The 20,129-nt window shown below is 40.2% G+C and overlaps 1 protein-coding gene across 4 annotated transcripts in view; it reads right to left on the minus strand.

Annotated features, from left to right (window-relative positions):
* rnf126 (ring finger protein 126) overlaps positions 1-20,129 on the minus strand; it is a 91,552-nt gene that overhangs the window by 37,194 nt on the left and 34,229 nt on the right. The window contains exons 7-9 of one of the 4 annotated variants that reach the window (XM_087976019.1): positions 19,741-19,834; positions 12,171-12,286; positions 2,241-2,310 (exon numbers count right to left, since the gene is read on the minus strand). In XM_087976019.1, the coding sequence (XP_087832145.1) occupies positions 2,242-2,310; positions 12,171-12,286; positions 19,741-19,834 (279 nt within the window). In that variant the 3' untranslated portion in view covers position 2,241. Of the gene's footprint in view, positions 1-2,240; positions 2,311-4,070; positions 7,510-12,170; positions 12,287-19,740; positions 19,835-20,129 lie in introns of those variants that run through there. The other 3 variants (XM_087976020.1, XM_043721270.2, XM_043721271.2) reach the window with 3 other exon arrangements.

Consider the following 20,129-nt stretch of genomic DNA (forward strand, 5'->3'; position numbering starts at 1 on the left):
GAGCAGTTCCAGAGGCTAGGGCAATCTTCTGGAATGTTTGAGAAGTGCTGGTTATGGAGGTGGGTAGATAAAAGTTTGTTGTACTTACAGTTTTTGATGTTTGAGATGGAGTTGAAATACTGTTTGTTGAGAGTATGAAGTCTCCTGAGGATGTCATACAGAGTGGGTCCTTTGCAATTCTGAGAGTGTGTGGCCCTCAGCTGAGGCAGGGCTGACTGTAGAGTGGTTAGGTGCCGGCGCATTGCTGCAAGCGTGGAGCGGAGGATCTTGAAGGAGAACTGTTGCTGGTGTTTTTGAATCTGTCGTCTGTACTGTTTGTCCTGTTCGGGTCCGAACTCTGCTGGTTTAAAAGTGGTCCGGAGTGCGTGTGGGATGAGTTGGTTACGGAGGCAGGCTCTGAGGAAGCAAATGTGGCTGTGGTAGCGAGTTTGTTTCAGGACATGGTTGAAGAGCTTCAGGACAGAGGAAATTACCTGGGAGTTGCAGTGGGACTCCCTGAGATTCTTGGAGAGAGAGGAGGAAAACGTCTTCAAGGCAGGCATCCTTGCAAGAGGATTCGCAGTAGGGTTAACATCAACTAGGTTAAAACAATGACTGCAGATGCTGGAAACCAGATTCTGGATTAGTGGTGCTGGAAGAGCACAGCGGTTCAGGCAGCAGAGGAGCAGTAATATTGACGTTTCGGGCAAAAGCCCTTCATCAGGAATAAAGGCAGAGAGCCTGAAGCTTGGAGAGATAAACTAAAGGAGGGTGGAGGTGTGGAGAAAGTAGCATAGAGTACAATAGGTGAGTGGGGGAGGGGATGAAGGTGATAGGTCGGGGGCGGGGGGGGGAGAGTGGAGTGGATAGGTGGAAAAGATAGGCAGGTAGGACAAATCATGGGGACAGTGCTGAGCTGGAAGTTTGGAACTAGGGCGAGGTGGGGGAAGGGGAAATGAGGAAACTGTTGAAGTCCACATTGATACCCTGGGGTTGAAGTGTTCTGAGGCGGAAGATGAGGCGTTCTTCCTCCAGGCGTCTGGTGGTGAGGGAGCAGCGGTGACACTGACATTTTTTACAAACCCCACCAACTCCCACAGCTACTTGGATTACACCTCTTCCCACCCTCTCTCTTGCAAAAATGCCATCCCGTATTCCCAATTCCTCCGCCGTATCTGCTCCCAGGAGGACCAGTTCCACCACAGAACACACCAGATGGCCTCCTCCTTTAGAGACCGCAATTTCCCTTCCCATGTGGTTAAAGATGCCCTCCAACGCATCTCGTCCACATCCCGCACCTCCGCCCTCAGACCCCACCCCTCCAACCGTAACAAGGACAGAACGCCCCTGGTGCTCACTTTCCACCCTACCAACCTTCGCATAAACCAAATCATCCGCCGACATTTCCGCCACCTCCAAACAGATCCCACCACCAGGGATATATTTTCCCCCCCACCCCTTTCCGCCTTCCGCAAAGACCGTTCCCTCCGTGACTACCTGGTCAGGTCCAACCCCCCCCCCTACAACCCACTGTCCCATCCTGGCACCTTCCCCTGCCAACGCAGGAACTGCAAAACCTGCGCCCACACCACCTCCCTCACCTCCATCCAAGGCCCTAAAGGAGCCTTCCACATGCAAAGTTTTACCTGCACATCCACTAATATCATTTATTGTATCCGTTGCTCCCGATGCTGTCTCCTCTACATTGGAGAGACTGGACACCTCCTAGCAGAGCGCTTTAGGGAACATCTCAGGGACACCTGCATCAATCAACCACCCCGCCCTGTGGCTCAACATTTCAACTCCACCTCCCACTCTGCCGAGGACATGCTGTCCTGGGCCTCCTTCACCGCCACTCCCTCACTACCAGACGCCTGGAGGAAGAACACCTCATCTTCCGCCTCGGAACACTTCAACCCCAGGCCATCAATCTGGGACTTCAAGTTTCCTCATTTCCCCTTCCCCCACCTCACCCTAGTTCCAAACATCTTTTCTACCTATCCACTCCACCCTGACCCGCCCCGACCTATCACCTTCATTCCCTCCCCCACTCACCTATTGTACTCCATGCTACTTTCTCCCCACCCCCACCCTCCTCTAGCTTATCTCTCCACGCTTCAGGCTCTCTGCCTTTATTCCTGATGAAGGGCTTTTGCCCGAAACGTCGATTATATTGCTCCTCGGATGCTGCCTGAACTGCTGTGCTCTTCCAGCACCACTAATCCGGAATTTAAAACCAATTATTGCCTAGAATGACGTACTTCATGATTCCACAAGGTGACGCTGTTGCATTGCAGAAATGTTGCAGGAAGGGGAATTTCCAAAACCTTGCTATGGAAAAGATAGAAATAACAAATTAGTTCCTTACTGGCTCAATGGGTAAATGCCATTAAGCACAAAAATGCAAAAACTCCCAAATGTTTCCTGATTTGTTAAATTTAACAACTGCAGACCAGGCCATTAATAACCTTGGCCAAACATATCCCTAAAAGAGCATTGTTTCTGTGTGGGTGGGTTAGGTATAGTAGAGAGTGGCTGAGTAAAAACAAAACTTTTCATTTTACCTGAGACTACTGCTGGAATAGCATAGAAATGTTGGCAAGTCTAAAGTAGCACAACACTTGACCATGGTTTGGACAAGAATGAAATACCACACTAAATCAGCATTTTCAATGTCATATTGGAACACAACATGGATTTTTACAAAATCATGTCCCATTAACAGTGGCTTAGCACTGGTGCCTCACAGCACCAGAGCCCCTGGTTTGATTCCAGCTTCGGGTGACTGTGTGGAGTTTGCACATTCTCCATGTGTCTGCGTGGGTTTCCTCCGGGTGCTCCGGTTTCCTCCCATAGTGCAAAGATGTACAGGTCAGGTGAATTGGCCATGCCAAATTGCCAATAGTGTTAGGTGCATTAGTCAGAGGGAAATGGGCCTGGGTGGGTTATTCTTCAGATGGTCTGTGTAGACTTGTTGGGCCAAAGGGACTGTTTCCACACTGTAGGGAATCTAATCATAAGTTGTAATGTTTAACCATTTTATTAATTGAAACTGCCATACTTATTTTACAAGTGACATCATTACCATGTCCACAATAGGAGCATCAAGCCTGGACTTGCTACCAGTTTGGTGTTCATCTTTGTACACAACTTTATGTAGCCATATGGTCCCTGCATAACTGTTTACTAATACAATAAAAAAAATAGCAAGGAAGCTCAATTTAACAGGTTACAGAAGTGTGGAGTTATTGTCTTCTCTGATTTCCTACTGAAGAGCTGCTGCATTCCTATGTACGTTAGAAAGAATGCATCATGGCCCTTCAACAGAAACACTGCATGGTTTAATGAGAAGATCAAATAAGCTGAGATACACTCGTTGTCAATTTAAATGGAAACCCAGACCAAATTCCTGTTATTTATTTTAATCTCATTTCAAATATTGCAGTTATTGAAGAACACCCTTTGAATAAGTTAAACAGGTTCATTCAGTTGCCCACTTCAGTCTTGCAAAATGATTGGAGACCTTAGTCAATTTATAAAAGTGCTGGAAAAACTCAACACATCTGGTAGCACTTGTAGAGAGAGAAACAGAGGTAAAGTTGGAACAGAGGCAAGGTTCCAATACAGAATTTGGTTTGAAGCATTTCTCTTCCCACACAAGCTGGCAGACCTGCTGAGATTTGTCAGCGCTTTGGTTTAATTTCAGATTTCTGACATCCACAGGATTTTGCTTTTACTTTACTTGACATGCTTAGAGTTTTTTTTAAAAAAGTAATGGGAATAATTCAGTTATAGAGTCATAGAGCACAGAATTAGACACTTCTGTCCAACTCATGCACACCAACCAGACATTCCAATCTGACCTAAGAACATTTACCTGCATTTAGCCCATACCCCTCCAAAACCTTCCTAGTCATATACCCATCCAGGTGTCTTTTAAATGCTGAAATTGTAACTGCCTCCACCACTTCCACTGGCAGCTCGTTCCACCCTCTGTGAAAAAGTTGCCTCTCAGGTCCTTTTTGAATCTTTCCCTTTCATCTTAAACCAATACCCCCTACTTTAGACTCTGCTACTCGGGGCTATTCACCCTACCCATGCCTCTCATAATTTTACAAATCTATAAAGGTCATGCCTCAGCCTCAGATGCTGTGGGGTAAAAAGCCCCAGCCTATTCAGCCTCTCGCAACAACTCAAACCATCCAGTCCCCGCAACATCCTTGTAAATCTTTTCTGCACCCTCTAAGTTTAACAATAGACAGGTGATCAGAATTGTACGCAGTATTGTAAAAGTGGCCTCTTCAATGCCTTGTAAAGTTGCAACATGATATCCCAACTCCTTTACTCAAATGTACACGATCATTGATTGATATGACTCAAGGAAATGCACTGCTTTGGATTCATCTGTCTTTTTAAAATGACTACCCTTTTAGGGAATTCTATATTTAAACTGTACCAGGTTCCACAGACTCTAAATAGAGCTTAATCTAAAATACATATACAAACCAATGAGCAATCAGGACTGTTAAAACCAGCATTGTTCTTTATGTATATAGTACAGCCTTCTGATTCTCACTAGTGATCATCCAAAAGATTAAGCACAAGAGGTTGTCTTACATTTAAGATTCTGCTGCTTGAGGAGTAATGTGAAATTTAGAGGCAAGGTACAAGTGAAACAAGGAAAATTATGGAATATTTGTAAATTAACATTAAACAAAATCACCCTAATGCTTCACTGAACATTCAACTTAGGAAAAGAGAAGATAATCTTTTAATTAAAAACACAACAGATGGTAAGTAAATCTTTATTTTTTTTAAATTAAAATGTACCTAAAAGTCAGTCTATTAATGTGCAATGCATCTTCAAAATGATCTCAAAATCAGGGCAAGTAGATGAAGGGGAAAGAATTGGTCTTAAGTCTACTAAATTGTTCAAATGAAAAAGTGCTGAATGCAAAATGCAGAATATAGGTTTTTTAAAATTCCAAAGATTTATTGGTGTCAGAAATATTTTTCAGATGCCTTGAAGTATTCAGGGTACCAATTATGTGCTGGAAAAATAATATACTTGATATACTTGTCAGTGAGTAATACAACAGCTGAGATCAACACAAAAGCCAGAAATCAAATTACAAAGCACTTATCTAAGTTTGAGTGGCAATGTTCACACACCTGCATGACTGCAGTCATCCTTCTGCAGAATCTACTTTTAAAGATTTTACGTAGGGTGAGAAATAACACCAAATCAGGACCAACTGCTAAATTAATAGAGAATCTTCTTTTCATACTTGCATTAGTTACCAAGATCTAAGTCCTCAAAATTGCCCTGAACACAGATTTGAGTCCAGCTCCAAATCACCACAATCAAAACTAAAGTAATATTTGTTGTTTTAAGTCTCCGAGACTGGTTTAAAATACAAATATGGAATCAAGATCTGACACATACCACAACCCAATAATAATATACAGATATTGTCATAGATATACATTAACAAATGACATATGTACATATGTTGCCCTTCTAATAAGAAATGTATGGAGGTCATGACAAAGTGTTATACATAAATTACTGCTGAGCATTTTTTTTCCAAAAAGAGCCTCTTCTTTAGTAGGCAACTTTAAACTTCATGCAAATTCTGCAGCTACATTAGAGTCTCATCATTTCAGTTTCCATGTGTTACTCAGCTCATCTGATTTTCAGATTTAAATGTGTTACCCTGCAGACAACTAAGTCTATGTGGGCTAGTTGAAGCCCATTTGCAAACAACCCACATGAACTAAGGTGATCCAGTTGTACGTTCCCAAGTGCTAGATTCTAGATCTCCAGGCAGATGGCAAAATTAAAAGGAAAGCTCTTATATTGATCTAAAAAAAAAGCAAGCTTAAAACAAATGTAAGAGACAGATGTTGAATTATAAACTAGAAAACATATTTTCCTCTTAACTATTCCTTACTTTAGACTGACAGTATACCCTTATCTTGTGTTAAAAGCACAGGACAATTCACATCACATAACCATGGTACAGTCATAGACATCTCTTACCTGCAGGTTATGTGTTACCAAAATACACACAGTCATATAGATTTTCTAAAAGGTCAGTGGAAAAAATATCTAGATGCTTAAGGATGAGAAGCTTCTACTATGATGATTATTGAAGTTGGAAATCACTTTTCACATCATTGATCATTTAGGTTTGCCTTTTAAGAGAAGATTTGCTGATCGTATGCACACAAAAATCAAGGAGGACACCACTTTTTTTAAAAAAAATGATTATTCACCAACTTGTATACAATTAATGGTTGATACAGTATTAACAGACTCAGTAAATTCCACAAAATTACTTGTTATTTGCTTGGAACACATTTCTAAACATTGCGTTAGCAATTTGAGAAGATTGTATGTTACCTACTGACAAGCATACCTTCGGGCATACCCTGAGGTTTGACATCTCGCCAGAAAACCCACTAATACAAAATGCTTTACAGTGAGCCAGTGAGCCAATCTGGCTTTTTAAAATAGGAAGTGACTGATGACTGATAGTCCAGCTGCTGCTAAGGTAAGGCAACTGTACTGTCATAAACTGCTCCAATTATATCAGTAGAGGCATTGCACTTCTTCCATGATTGACACATTTTCAGATTCAACACAAGGAATAGTCATTAAAAAGAATTTTTAGTCGGCACGTAATCAATTACCACTTCAATGCTTTAATATAAATCTTTAGATATATCTTCTTTCCCACCCCAATCCAAACAGTCCCATCTCCAGTCTCTTGATTTGAAGCAAACAGCCCCCCATTTACTATTAAACAAAAATGGGAAGATGTTGGCTATCATTGAGCTTTCCATAGTATCTATAAAACAACCAATCAAAAAAAAGATTTTGAAAAAAAAATCCCTTTTAGTATGAGAACAACAAAAATTCAGGTCTATAAAATTGAACAATACCCAAAGTTCAACAGCTGCATTAATCTTAAAACACATTACAAAGGTTAAAGATCTATATATTTTTGTGAAATAATGAACAGCAGCCATCTTTCACTGCTTAAGCTAATTCACAGCAGTATGATTACAGCAATGTGCACACAGGGCTTTTTCCACCCAAGTGAGATGAAATAGTTGAACATAGCAGCTTGTCGATAAGTAAAGTTTTAAATCGGTCCCAGAAGTTAAATCTATAAAACAAATCTTGAAAAGGAAAAGTGGGTATTCATGTTCGAGTAGAGATTTAGAAAAGAGTTCTTTGTTAAAAAACTCCATTTACTCTGGCTTTCTTTGTGCCATGCATAATACAATAATTTAAATTATAAAATGTTTCATGGTAGTCATCAAACACTGTTGCATATGAAAACAGTAAACCTTAGATGTTTTTGCTCAAATTCAGGAATTGTTTGTTGAATTCTCATTACTCGGTGAACTTGAAGCAGAGGAGGATGAAGAAGAGGAGAAGTTCATTCTTGATAAATCAGGAGGATTCGTTGCTGTGTTTTGCCCACTTAAGCTTTTCCGACACACTGGACAGGTATCATGCTAGGAGTGAACAGAGAAAATGTCTTTGAAGCATGCCTTTGTCCCAAGTCTCTTTCTATCCCCACCAAGCTTTGACCACTCTCACTGCCGACTCCTCCAAAATTGCTGTCCTGAATTCTCCCTCTAATTTTGCTTTGCTGCATGGCTTGTTTTATATTTCAACAGACCTTTAAGGTTGCTGCATGGCTACGTTTTTGCAAGTTAATAGGAATATCAGCTGTGCACAATCTAGGTGGTATGTAGTAGATAACTGTGCAGTTGCACATTTGTTAAGTTTAGAGGTTATGGCAATCCTTCTACTTGTATAAATTTGAAGCATTAAAATAAAGACCTTTTTTTCCTCCCCTGGGGACTTGGGGCAAGGATAATGGGGGGGTGGTCTTGGAAATTAGGGGAAGAGGCATTACTCAAAACCTATATTCCCAGAGAATGGAAACATGTTTACTATTTGAAAATAAACCAGAACAGAATTGAAATTTCATCTGAGGATTGGAACTTCAGCTGCCATAAGAATATTTGCAAACTACTTTAATTTGGCACATCACAGATACAAACCAATATGGCAGCAGCACCCAAGTACAGAAGACCTAGTGATTACCTCCTCTTGATAATAACATTAAAGTAACTGTACCAATCTTGGTACAAATGATGCAAAAACACCAAAGTCAAACTTGGGAAATTCTAATTTATGTGCTTGAATTTCACAATACTTTCGCTAGCTGAGTCATTTGCAGTACTTGAATATGTTAAATTTGATACTAAAATCTAACCAATGTTTTGCAGTGCAAACTATTTAAAAAGCTTACAGAAACTCAATTGTATCTGAAAGACCTCCACTTGTCATTGAAACTAAGAACTGCAACTGCATTTATACACCTCAACATCATAACAATATGACAAAACTATTGCAACAATTCAAAACTGTGCAGATCCGAAGACAGGTGTTTTGCAATTTTCAAAGAACGTACTACCCCCAATCACATCAATACTTTACCTGCGAAGAGTGTGGCGACTGCCACACTCATCACCAGCAAGGTTTGAGTCATGCTGAGATGCTGACAACCACGATGGCACTTTATTTAGCTCCATATCAATGAAAATACTCAAGGATTTTCTCAATTATTTGATTACCTGAAATCCTTGGGGTGCAATTCTGTTTTAAAAAAATCACAACACCACCCGCTATTTTACCATTTGATGGCAAGTTCAGGAAAAAATGCACAGAGCAGAACAAGACAATCTGGAAAAATGCAAGGTACTGTATTTTGGTACAACAAGCCAGAGTAGGGCTTATACAATTAATGACAGGTCCTTGTTGTAGAACAGAAGGACCTAGGCATGCAGGTGCATAATTCTTTGAAGTTTGCATCATGTATAGACAGGGTGGTTAAAAAGGCGTTTGGGACGTTTGCCTTCAATCGCTCAGTTCTTAGAGTATGGAGTTGGGAAGTCATGTTGAGGTTGTATGGACATTGGTGAAGCCTCTTCTGGAGTACGGTTTCCAGTTCTAGTCACCCAGTTATAAAGAAGGATACTATCATGTTGGAGAGGGTTCAGAAGGATGTTGCGGGATATGGAAGGTTTGAGTTATAAAGAAAGGCTGGTTAGGGTGGCACTTTTTCCACTGGAGCGTAGGAGATTGAGGGACGATTTAATAGAAGGTTATAAAATAATGAGAGGTATAGATAGAATTAAATGGTAGTTGTCTTTTCTAGACATAAGCCCTGAAATGTTGACTCTTATGCTCCTTGGATGCTGCCTGACCTGCTGTGCTTTTCCAGCACCTCACTTTTCAACTCTGATCTCCAGCATCTGCAGTCGCCACTTTCTGGTAGTTGTCTTTCCCTAGGAGGCATATTTTTAAGGTGAGAGGAGAGAGATTTAAAAGAGACGTAAGGCAATTTCTTTTTTGTTTTTACACAGAGGATGGTTTGCATGTGGAATGAACTTCCTGAGAAAGTGGTGGATGCAGGTACAATTACAACATCTGAGACACTTGGAGATACATGAATAGGAAAGGTTTGGAGGGGTATGATCCAGAGCAGGCAGGTGGGACTAGTTTTGTTTGGGATTGTTCAGCATGAACTGGTTGGACCGAAGGATCTGTTTCCGTGCTCCATGACTCTACGAAGAATAGTTACGTGAACAAGGTACTGAATAAAGCCCCTCTTGTGGAATTCTGGCAAGGAGCCGAAGACCACAAGAAAAAAGGAAACAAGTTACTATAAAGAGAGGGGCAAGAACTCAAACTCTATGTAAATTAGTATATAATAAAATATATCTTTTGTAATGTGTTTTTGAACAATTCTACAGACAGACAATCAAGGATTAAGCACACCTCTACTACCTTCTTTGTTTCAGCATCATAGTAAATGAAAATTTATTGAAGCAACTGACATGGAAACAAAAAAGTGATTTCATTAGTATTGTAGCCTACAAGGAGGCACTGTGGAACAAGGGGTGCATATAAACATTTAAGTTATAGATTGGATTTTGAGTTAGTGGTCTGTGTATGAAAAAGTTTAATGATTTAATGAGTAATGACTTTAAACCACTGTGTCAGAGAGCTGCTGACTGGGGCCCGCCTGGAGTGATAGGCGAACTTGCTTGTATTTGGACAGCTTTATTATGAGAAACCAAAAAGGTTCGAAGGAATTAGTTTGCTTTTAGTTAAAAAATCAAGTAGTGATTTTAGCTTAGGAAAATCCAGATTGGGAAGCTTTTGGCCAGAATATCTGGCTGGGGTTAAATGCAAGATCAGTTTCTTCTGGAGAAAGCAGAGAGTTCAGAACAGTTAACATTACCTTAGTGTAATGGTTCTCATTTGAAAGTTCCAAACCCGAAGTGTTGCGTAAGAAACCTGAAGTGGTTATTTGAAACTAAAAGTTTGATTGATCAAGCAAAAGGCTAGCAAGCTCTCAAGACTGGAAACCGAAAGAAACAGTTAAGTCAAACTTATCGATGTGACAGAAAAGGGAACTATCTCTGGCATTGGAGTACAGTGAAACTGTAAAGTCACATGACACCAGGTTCTAGTCTAACATGTTTGGATCTTCTCTGCTTTCTTCCATCTCCGCAGAAACTTGATGTCTGCATTAATATACGCAATCTTCTCAGGAGATCCTCTCCACTTTCAGCCAGCAGTTTGCAGTGTCAGTAATAGCCTTGATGCGCAGGTGTCAGTGTTAGACTGGGGTGGACAAAGTCAGAAGTCACACCATACCTGTTGGACTAGAAACTGGTGTCATGTGACTTCTGACTTCACACCCAGTTCAACACTGGCACCTCCTCATCATGTAAAGTTTATGCATAGATGGGATTTCATTCTGTGGCATGTTTCAAAAACATTTAAATTGTGTTACAAGTTGTTAGCCAGCCTGATACAGACAGGAGAACAGGCAGCCTCTGCTTTTTGAATGTTTGCTTAACACAATTTAGCTTTAATGAAAGAGCTACATTAGAAGCTGTTTTTGCGAACCTGATCAGGATTTTCGCTTTTATGAAAAATGGCAATACTTATTCCCATATAAATCATGCACCTTCACTTTACGCCATTTTTGGCTTGAGAAAGGTTTCCTGGGAACGTTCTGCTTTTGGATAGCGGGGGCTACCTGTATCAGTTGGTGACATACTGCTGAAAATAAGATGTTAGCCAGGAGGATGCAGAAAGACAGAGGTACCAGTTGTTGACAAGGGCTAGAAATGCTCAGCGTAAAAAACTGCTGACGCACAAGGGAAAGCAGCTTGTGAACTGAGAATGACCGGAATCCAGGTACTGCTTGGTACTAACTATACTCTGCAAAAAAGAAAGAAAGATGAGGTAATGCAAAAGCCTTATTTGGACAAGGAGCAATGAGGTATTGCTACCCAGGTCACTGGTCCAGAGCCAATGAGGTAAAGACATGCAATAAGCAGATGAGCATGAGCCTGAGCCTGAGGAAAAGGATAAGAGACTACCCTCGGCACATACTGGCAGTGACAATTTCGGATACCAGCCATCACAGAAGCAGACATGGTGAGAGCGAGAGCGTGAGCGAGAGAGCAACAAAGAGTGTCTGGCCAGCGTCAGCCCCCATTAACAGTACCCTAGATCAGGTATTAGCTTTTATATTCTATGACTCAGAGAGCCTCAGAAGACTCTAGTGCGTGTACAAATAGGTTCTAGTTCAGTCTGTGGGGGAAATCATTAGCTTTAGTTAGTAATAAAACATATAAGAAACACGTACATTGTTTATTACATTAATAAAGTAACTTGTGAAGTTACGAGAATAGACAATTCTCTTTGTACACGCCATCAGCTGCAATTGGCGATTGTGGACTCAAACAGACATCAACAACTTTAAAAAGCCTGATGGGTTCTACTTTATGTTCATTTCTTTTATCACTGTTTCATTGCTAAAGTCTAATCTGCAGCATGGTGTACTTATGTTTAATAAGTAAAAAAACTGCACCATTTAATTAAAAAGATACAAAATATGATCTATCAAGCCTGATTTCAGTTGGGAACTGACTTGTCAAGTACACTGTAGTAATATCAATGAGGATCATAACGGTAAGTACACAAATTTGATTCTATCAGAAAATTGCTCTGATTTTCTGCACTTCTGCAAATCTGAGCATTGCAAAGGTCTACTGAGGCTGAATGCAGTATTGTTACTTACCATTTCTAGCCAAGGTATTATACAATCATTATGGAATAAATGGTTGCATGGAAGTTGCCTAACAGATTCTCCAATGCTGTAATCTTCTTTACACACAGGGCATTCTACACCAGAACCTGTCAAGAATGAACAAGTTAAATAATCAATTTCTTTGATCTGTTCCATGTAATTTTGAACTTGAAGTAATAAAAACCAAAGCTAAAAGAAATCAGTTGACCAACTGTAGTTTTTGTTTAAAAAAGTATTTTGTCACAAACTTAGAGTCCCATCTCAAAGGCTCTTTATGATGCACATTTAGCTAAAATAGAATGAGACTTTGCCACAAAAATCAAAGTCTTCCAGTGAACTTCTTAAATTTATCTGTTTAAACTGCAAAATAAGCAGTCCAGTGGGAGCACCATAGGGGAAAAGGTGGGAATTTATCTGTAGCTGAAGATTATTCTGACAGATTAGTTGTCAGCTAATTACAATCACTACATTTTGTGCTTGTTAATATGTGTAACTTGGTTCCTTAACATCTAATCCTACCACCCTATCTTTCAACCAACCTTAGTATTCATAGCAAGAACGCTACTGATAAAAGTATTCTAAATCAAATCTCGACAGAAGTAAACATACCACAATCCATGCAGACTAATTCAAACTAAACAGCCCAAGGCCATTATCCACAGAATCCACATCCATGTAAACGTGCTGCAACACCTATGTTACAACCAAAAGGTGTACAGGATTGCAATTTAGATGAATAACCAACATGTCTTGCGGAGGTAGAAAATTGGCAAAGCACCACTGTAAGCGTTCTGCATTAACATCCAGGATATTACCAAACTAGTCATCCGAGGTCTAACTTGCCAATGGGATATCAAATGCGTCTCTGGATCCATCTATGAGTAGAACCGCAGAATGCTGTAAGTTTTCAGGAATGGAATCACATATGGTGTACTATCCAATTCCAGGGACATACTATGAACTCCATGGTTGCAGAATTCCACAACACCTGTTAAATATTAAGTGGATTATGTGATGTTATATGGGAGCATCTCAATTTTGTGTTTTATAATTCTTCAAACATTTATAAATAAAAGCTTCAGACAGTGATCTAAATGCTGCATTTCACATCCAATTAAAATATCTTTTCACTGGTTATGCATTATTGGTGGATCATTGGAATGATTAATAGTTCAGAAATTCTATTTTGTCATTTTATGTCAGCCTCAACCTAACATTCATTTTGATTGTTTCATCTGAATCATCCATGCGAACACATTCACGTGAAATGTTCTTTTCTATAGATGAGTAAAGAGTTATAGGAAACAGGCAGGAAAAGTGCAGTCAAGGCCAAGATCAGATCAGCCATGAATTTATGACAAAACAGGCTCAAGCAGCTTTTTGGCCTTCTTACTCAATGTTCAACGGATGAAGACTTAACGGCCAGTTTTAAATTACCTGCAATGATGAAAAGGACGAGTTTCTTCACACTGAAATACTGTCTGGGAACTGCAGAGTGTTTAGTCAATCACCACTTGCCTATGGAGCCAGAGTAATGGAATGAATGTCTACAAGTAAGGATCCTAAATGTAACTGAGTTTGGGCAGTCTCAGTAAAGCCCCCCTTTGAGTCCAAGTGTACAACACAAAACTATCCCGGACTTAGCTTACTAGCACACAAGGACTAGTGTAGTAAATGGGGAAAAAGAAAAAGGTCACTTTGTGGCAGTACAGGGGAGTTAAACTTGGATTAACCTATATTTCAGAACTTTCTTCCATATTTGGATTGGGTGTAGCTGGTCTCAGAGTGCCCAATCTTAACAGAAGGGATAAGGACTGTATTACTCACAGTTATCATGTCATTACATTCTGTGCAATTAAGATCTGTCATTTGCCATTCCCCTTTAACGTCAATGATAAAGAGACACATAGCAGTCTATTTTATTTGGTCAGCCATTCAAGCAGCAAATTATTTCTGGTTAAGGTGCAATTATAGTTAGATAATAATGTAAGAAACAGGCAGAGAAAGCCAATTAAACCTTTTGAACCTGCTCTGTTATTCAATAAGATTATGTCTGATCTTCTACTTCAACACCATCTTCCTGCACTATCTCCATACCACTTGATATTTCTAATATGTAGAAATCTATCCATCTCTGTCTTGAAGATACTCAACTGAGCTTTCTCAACTGTCTAGGGCAGAGAACCTCAAAGATTCACCATTTTCTAGTGGGAGAGATTCCTCATCTCAGCCTTATGCGACCAACCCCTTATCCAAAGATGATGTGCCCTGGCTCTTAGCCAGAGGGAACATTCATACACACATCCTGCATCTACCCTGTCAATCCTGGTTGGAATTTTGTACATTTGAACAAAAGTACATCTCATGCCATAATCCAGAGAATATAGGCCCAGTTTATTTGGTCTTTCCTCATAGAAAAATCCCACCATTCCAGGATTTAATTTGGTGAACTTTTATTGTGCTCTGCCCATAACAAGTATATCTTTACATCGGTAAGGAGACAAAACTGTATACAATACTCCAATTGTGCGCTTACTAACCTTATACATAATTGCAATAAAGTATCTTTGCTCCTAGATGCAAATTTTTTTGTAACAATGGCCAAAACACCATTTGCCTTTTGAATTCCTTGCTATACACAACACTGTTGCTCAGTGGTTAGTACTGTTGCCTCATAGCATCAGAGATGCGAGGTCCGATTCCAGCCTCGGACGATTTACTGTGTGGAGTCTGCACATTTTCATGTTTGTTAGGGTTTTCGTTGGGAGCTTCGGTTTCCTCCCACTATTCCAAAGATGTGCAAGTTAGGTGGATTGGCCATGGTAAATTCGGGGATAAGATAAGGGCCGAATCTGGGTGGGAGGCTCTTTGGAGGTTCGGTGTTGATTCAATATGCTGGACAGCCTCCTTTCCCACTGTAGGAATTCCATGTTTTTATCTGCCTGGATGTTAACTTTCGGTGGCTTACTGTCATATCTCATTGGGGCAGCATGCTGGAAATCAAGGCCCACTATCCCCAGAATCGCCACATAGAAGCATAGATGATAGAAGCAAGATTAGTCCTTTCAGCCCTTCCAGCCTGCTCCACTACTAATTATTATTATGGCTGATCATCCAACTAAGCACTCTGTCCCAGCTTTCTTCCAATATCATCTGAACCCTTCTGATCCAAAAACTACATCAAATTCCTTTAAAACATTAGTTTTTTCGGCAAACACCACTTTCTGTGGTGGAAGAATCCAATTGTCTAGGTGAAGAAATTTCTCTTCATTGTAGTCTTAAATGGCCAAACCCCCTATCTTTAGACTGGGACCTCTGACCGGGGAATCCAGAACCATTCAGAACATCCTTTTCGTGTTTACCCTGTTCAGTCCTCTTCACATTTTATAGGTTTATAAGAGGTCCATCCTTGCCTTCTAAACTCCAGTGAATACAATCCTTACTAATTCAGTCTCCCCTCACATGCCAGTCCTGACACCACAGGAGTCAATCTGGTAAACATTCAATGCATTCCCTCCAATAACCAGAACACCTTTCCTTAGATAAGAAGTTCAAAATTGCACACAACATTCCAGGTCCTGTACAACCGCTGGAAGGCATCCCTGCTCCTGTACTTGAATTTATTTACTATAAAAGGAAACGTACCAATGGCCTTCTTCACTGCCTGCTTACTTTCAGTGACCGGTGTACACGGACATCCATCTCTCAATCTATTGCCATTCAGATAATATGCCTTCTTACACTTGCTAGGAAAGTGGATAATTTCAAATTTATTTGTCATGCATTTTTTCACTCACTCAACTTGTCACAAAAGTTTTAAAATTATCAATACGCACAAAGTCCCCAATTTACTCGGATAGACTCAGGTTAACAGGAAACATGGATGAACTTTCTGTAGTTAAGGGTCACTACTTATTATGTAAATTGATCCTAAATACAGACAAACAAATATGAACAATCAACAGTTGAAACTCTAACCACTCATCCCCTTCTACACCCTCCATCCTTGCACATAGACAAACCGACAAAATACATCGGTGTAATGGGTGGATGAAAAAAAAGGCAGGGAAAGTTTAATAGCACCAATCTTCAGGATTCAATGCAGCATTCCTTTGTTTCCCAAGTCATTCAGTTCTCTAATCTTTCCTTTTAGGTTCTCTCACTTCACAGGAAGCAGAGTAACTGGCTCATGAATTATAAAGTTTCTAACATATTGGTTAAAAGCAACAGTTTACAGCCACTGATGGGAAAAAAAACTGGCTTTCTTTAAACATCAGTTCTTTCACTGGAGAGAGAAAGAGTTCACATCATTGATACATCACCACTTATTCCAAATAGATTCTAAGCATAAATAAACAACTATGAACTGTTCATACACACAGGAAAACATTGGTGTTCCAAGTAGAGGTAGAAAAACCTCGTAAGCAGTTCAATGGCCCCACTTGAGAGGGTTTGCTGAAGTGATCTTTTGCTTATCAGATTTTCTGTTCTTCAGTCTCTTTGCCAGGTTATTTTCACTTCTTTGCGGAAGGCACATATGATTAGTACAGTAAATGCAATGGACCTTAGTTACTAATCAAAGGCAACAACATTCAGCAACTGGTGAAGGAAAATAAACTGGCTTTTTTCAGGTCTTGGGTACTTTGCTGGAGAGAAAAACATTCCAGCAGTCTGGAGACTGCTGCCAGTTATGTTCTGGCCACAGGCTCTCCAGCTACCCAGAAACCAGATAGTTGCTGTCTGGTTAGTGACCTTTAGTACCCACAACTATCTCAACCCTACAAGCTAAATCAGTAACTTGTTGTTGACTCTTTACAGACCCCCAACGCCAGACTGTCCAGAAACACAGTCTCCCCCATTGCGTGAAAAATGCAGAATATAAAGATGACTTAGAAGGAGTTTCAGTACTTTGTTTTTTGAAGTACAATTTCTCCCTCAGTCCTTTGGTGTAAAACAATCCTTTTACCATTTCAATCCACAACCAAAATACATAAATATAAGATGATACACAGTCTTTACACAGATAAAGAACCTTTGGTGCTCTACATTCTAATTTGAACCCTAACTCTTCAAAGCTCTTGCTTGAACGTTATTTTTATTCTACATATTTTGTTAGATTTGCAGGTAGACCATAGCAACTAGATAATTTCCCTCCTATTTAAGTTACTTTCCAGCTGCCAGACATCCATATTCCTGACACTGCACAAGCAATACAGCTTAGAGAAGTTGTAGCCGTGCCTGCAGAGAACAATACAACCCTGGAGACAGATACTGTCTCTTACTCAAAATGAAGATTTATTTACACAATGTGCCCAACTGGACAGAAAACAAAAATCTCAAAATTTCTTTGCCAGCATGAAGTCCATCTTTCGGTCACACACCTGGATTGGCTTCTTCATTTATCAGGCTGAACGATTGGTTCAATGCTTTTTTGCCAATGCTGTGTTGGCAATACTAGTTAACTGAAAATCTGAAAGCAGATTTCAGGCTGCATAAACTTTGAGGTTTAATACAAGCAATGAAGTTCAAAAACAAGCATGACGACATCTTGCTGGGTAGAACATACGCACAACTTAGGAAGCTAGCTCCAATTTTTTAAAATATAAATTACATTTACCAAATAACCATTGATCATCACCACAATAAAAACTAAATTAACTATTGTAAATCTACTTTCTGCACGAGCTTACTTAATGCTGTATCGTATGCATTAATGAATGGCTTGTCTGTTTTAGTGTTGTTTTCTAACTCAATTCACCACTAATCAACATGACTTGCATCAGACCATTTTCTCAACACTTAACAGCAGCCAAAGTAAAGCAAATATGCTTGCAGTATCAAATTAAAGCATGTGCATAGATGACTTTTAATTTTTCTCAACACTTCATCTCCTCCACGTTATGTACCATTTCCTGGAAATTAGGTTAAGATCATATGGACTTAGATTTTCCTTTTCTGCAAAGTATTCAACCAAATAATTCAGTTCTGGAATATTAAACTGGACATCAGAGGTAATATAAGTTATTTCACTCTACATTATACTGTAGCATCAACATTTTCATGTCTTGGATAATTCTCCATGCAAAGTACTTGGTTCATAAACCAGAGCCCAATGCTAGAAGATTTGGAAAAAATATGCTGTTGAGTGAAGACTGCATGGTTGTGTGTCTACAGGCATACATTAGGCTGCTTTTGCACATAGCCTCAACAGTCCTCATCATTACTGAAAGTTAACCAGCAGAACACAGAAGCCATACAAAGTCTTTGAAAACAAAAAATCTCATACGTTTCAAACCAATTTCTACCAAAATATAAATATTTCATGTGTTCAACTGCTTTATCTGAAGAGGATGTCCATTTTACTGCACAGAACACAATTTGAAATAACTTTTTTTGCATGAAGCCAGAAAGATCAAAACCATCCCATAATTGAAACATGACGAAGCTGTATCATTTGATCACACAATAATACAAGCTCTATACTGTAAGTTTGCTCACTGAGCTCAAAGATTTGTTCTCAGACGTTTTGTCACCATGCAGAGTAACATCATCAATGAGCCTCTGTTGAAGTACTGGTGTTCTGTCCCACTTTCTATTTATATGTTTTGGTCAGTGTGGTGGGTGATATTACTTTCAGTTCTCTTTCTGAGGGGTTGATAAATGGGGTCCAAATCGATATGTTTGTTGATGGAGTTCCGGTATGAATGCCAAGCCTCTGGGAATTACCGTGTATGTCTTTGTTTAGCCTGTCCCAGGATGGATGTATTGTCCCAGTCGATCTGGTGTTCCTCATAGTCTGCATGCAAGGATACTAGTAGCAGTGTCTTTTGGTGGCTAGTTGGTGCTCATGTATCCTGGTAGCTAGTTTCCGGCCTGTCTGTCCAATGTAACGTTTGTTGCAGTCCTTGCAGGGTACTTTGTATATGATGTCCATTCTGCTGTTTGTCGGTACAGGATCCTTTAGGTTGATTAAGAGCTAGGAGAAAGTGAAGACTGCAGATGCTGGAGATCAGAGTTGAAAAATGTGTTGCTGGAAAAGCGCAGCAGGTCAGGCAGCATCCAAGGAGCAGGAGAATCAACGTTTCGGGCATAAGCCCTTCTTCCGGATTCCTGAAGCAGGGCTTATGCCCGAAACATCGATTCTCCTGCTCGCTGCATTGATTAAGAGCTATCTCAGTGCGTTGGTGGGTTTGTGGGCTACAATGATGCTAAGGGGCCGGAGTAGTCTGGTCATCATCTCAGAGACCCCATTTACCAACCTCAGAAAAAGAACTGGAAGTAATATCACACACACACTACAACAGACCAAGACAAAAATAGCAAGCGGGACAGAACACCAGCGCTTCAACGGAGGCTCATTGATGACGTGACCTAGCATGGCGATGAAACGTCTGAGAACAAATCTTGCAGTTCAGTGAGCAAATTTACAACCTGAACCACAAATCTTCACAAAAATCGCACAAGTTCCGTATGTTGAAATCGCAGCAGCAGGTTTGTTGGTCTATTTTATGGAGGAGAAAAATTAACTAGGTGGTTGGTTACTGGTCTGAAGTACACCCACCTACATGCTCATCTGTTATTTCTACCGTAGGAAGTGTCTTGATTTTCTCTTTGTCTGCCGGAGGTGGGCCAGTATTTTCAAACTGGTTCAGAAGCTAGAGGAAGAAAACAATTAATTAGAATGTAAATGCTAAAGCAGTTCAAGTTTAAAGTATTCAAACAGAACATTATCTGTGTACCACGTTGCACTATGTACACAGGCACAGGGTGCACTTGCTAAGGGCTCTTGGGAGCACCTCTCAAAGCTGCAACTTTCATTAGGTGGAAGGACACGGGCATTATCTTCGCGCTCTTACCCAAGGCACAAACCTATGACTGAGCATTCTCTACTCATTAATGTGTTAAAATCCCGCAGTTCTCTCCGTAGAACCAACCTCTAGTACACTGACT

The sequence above is a fragment of the Chiloscyllium plagiosum genome, unplaced genomic scaffold, assembly GCF_037043375.1.
Source record: "Chiloscyllium plagiosum isolate Xiang-an unplaced genomic scaffold, Cpla_swu_hap1 HiC_scaffold_28, whole genome shotgun sequence".
NCBI lineage: Eukaryota > Metazoa > Chordata > Chondrichthyes > Orectolobiformes > Hemiscylliidae > Chiloscyllium > Chiloscyllium plagiosum.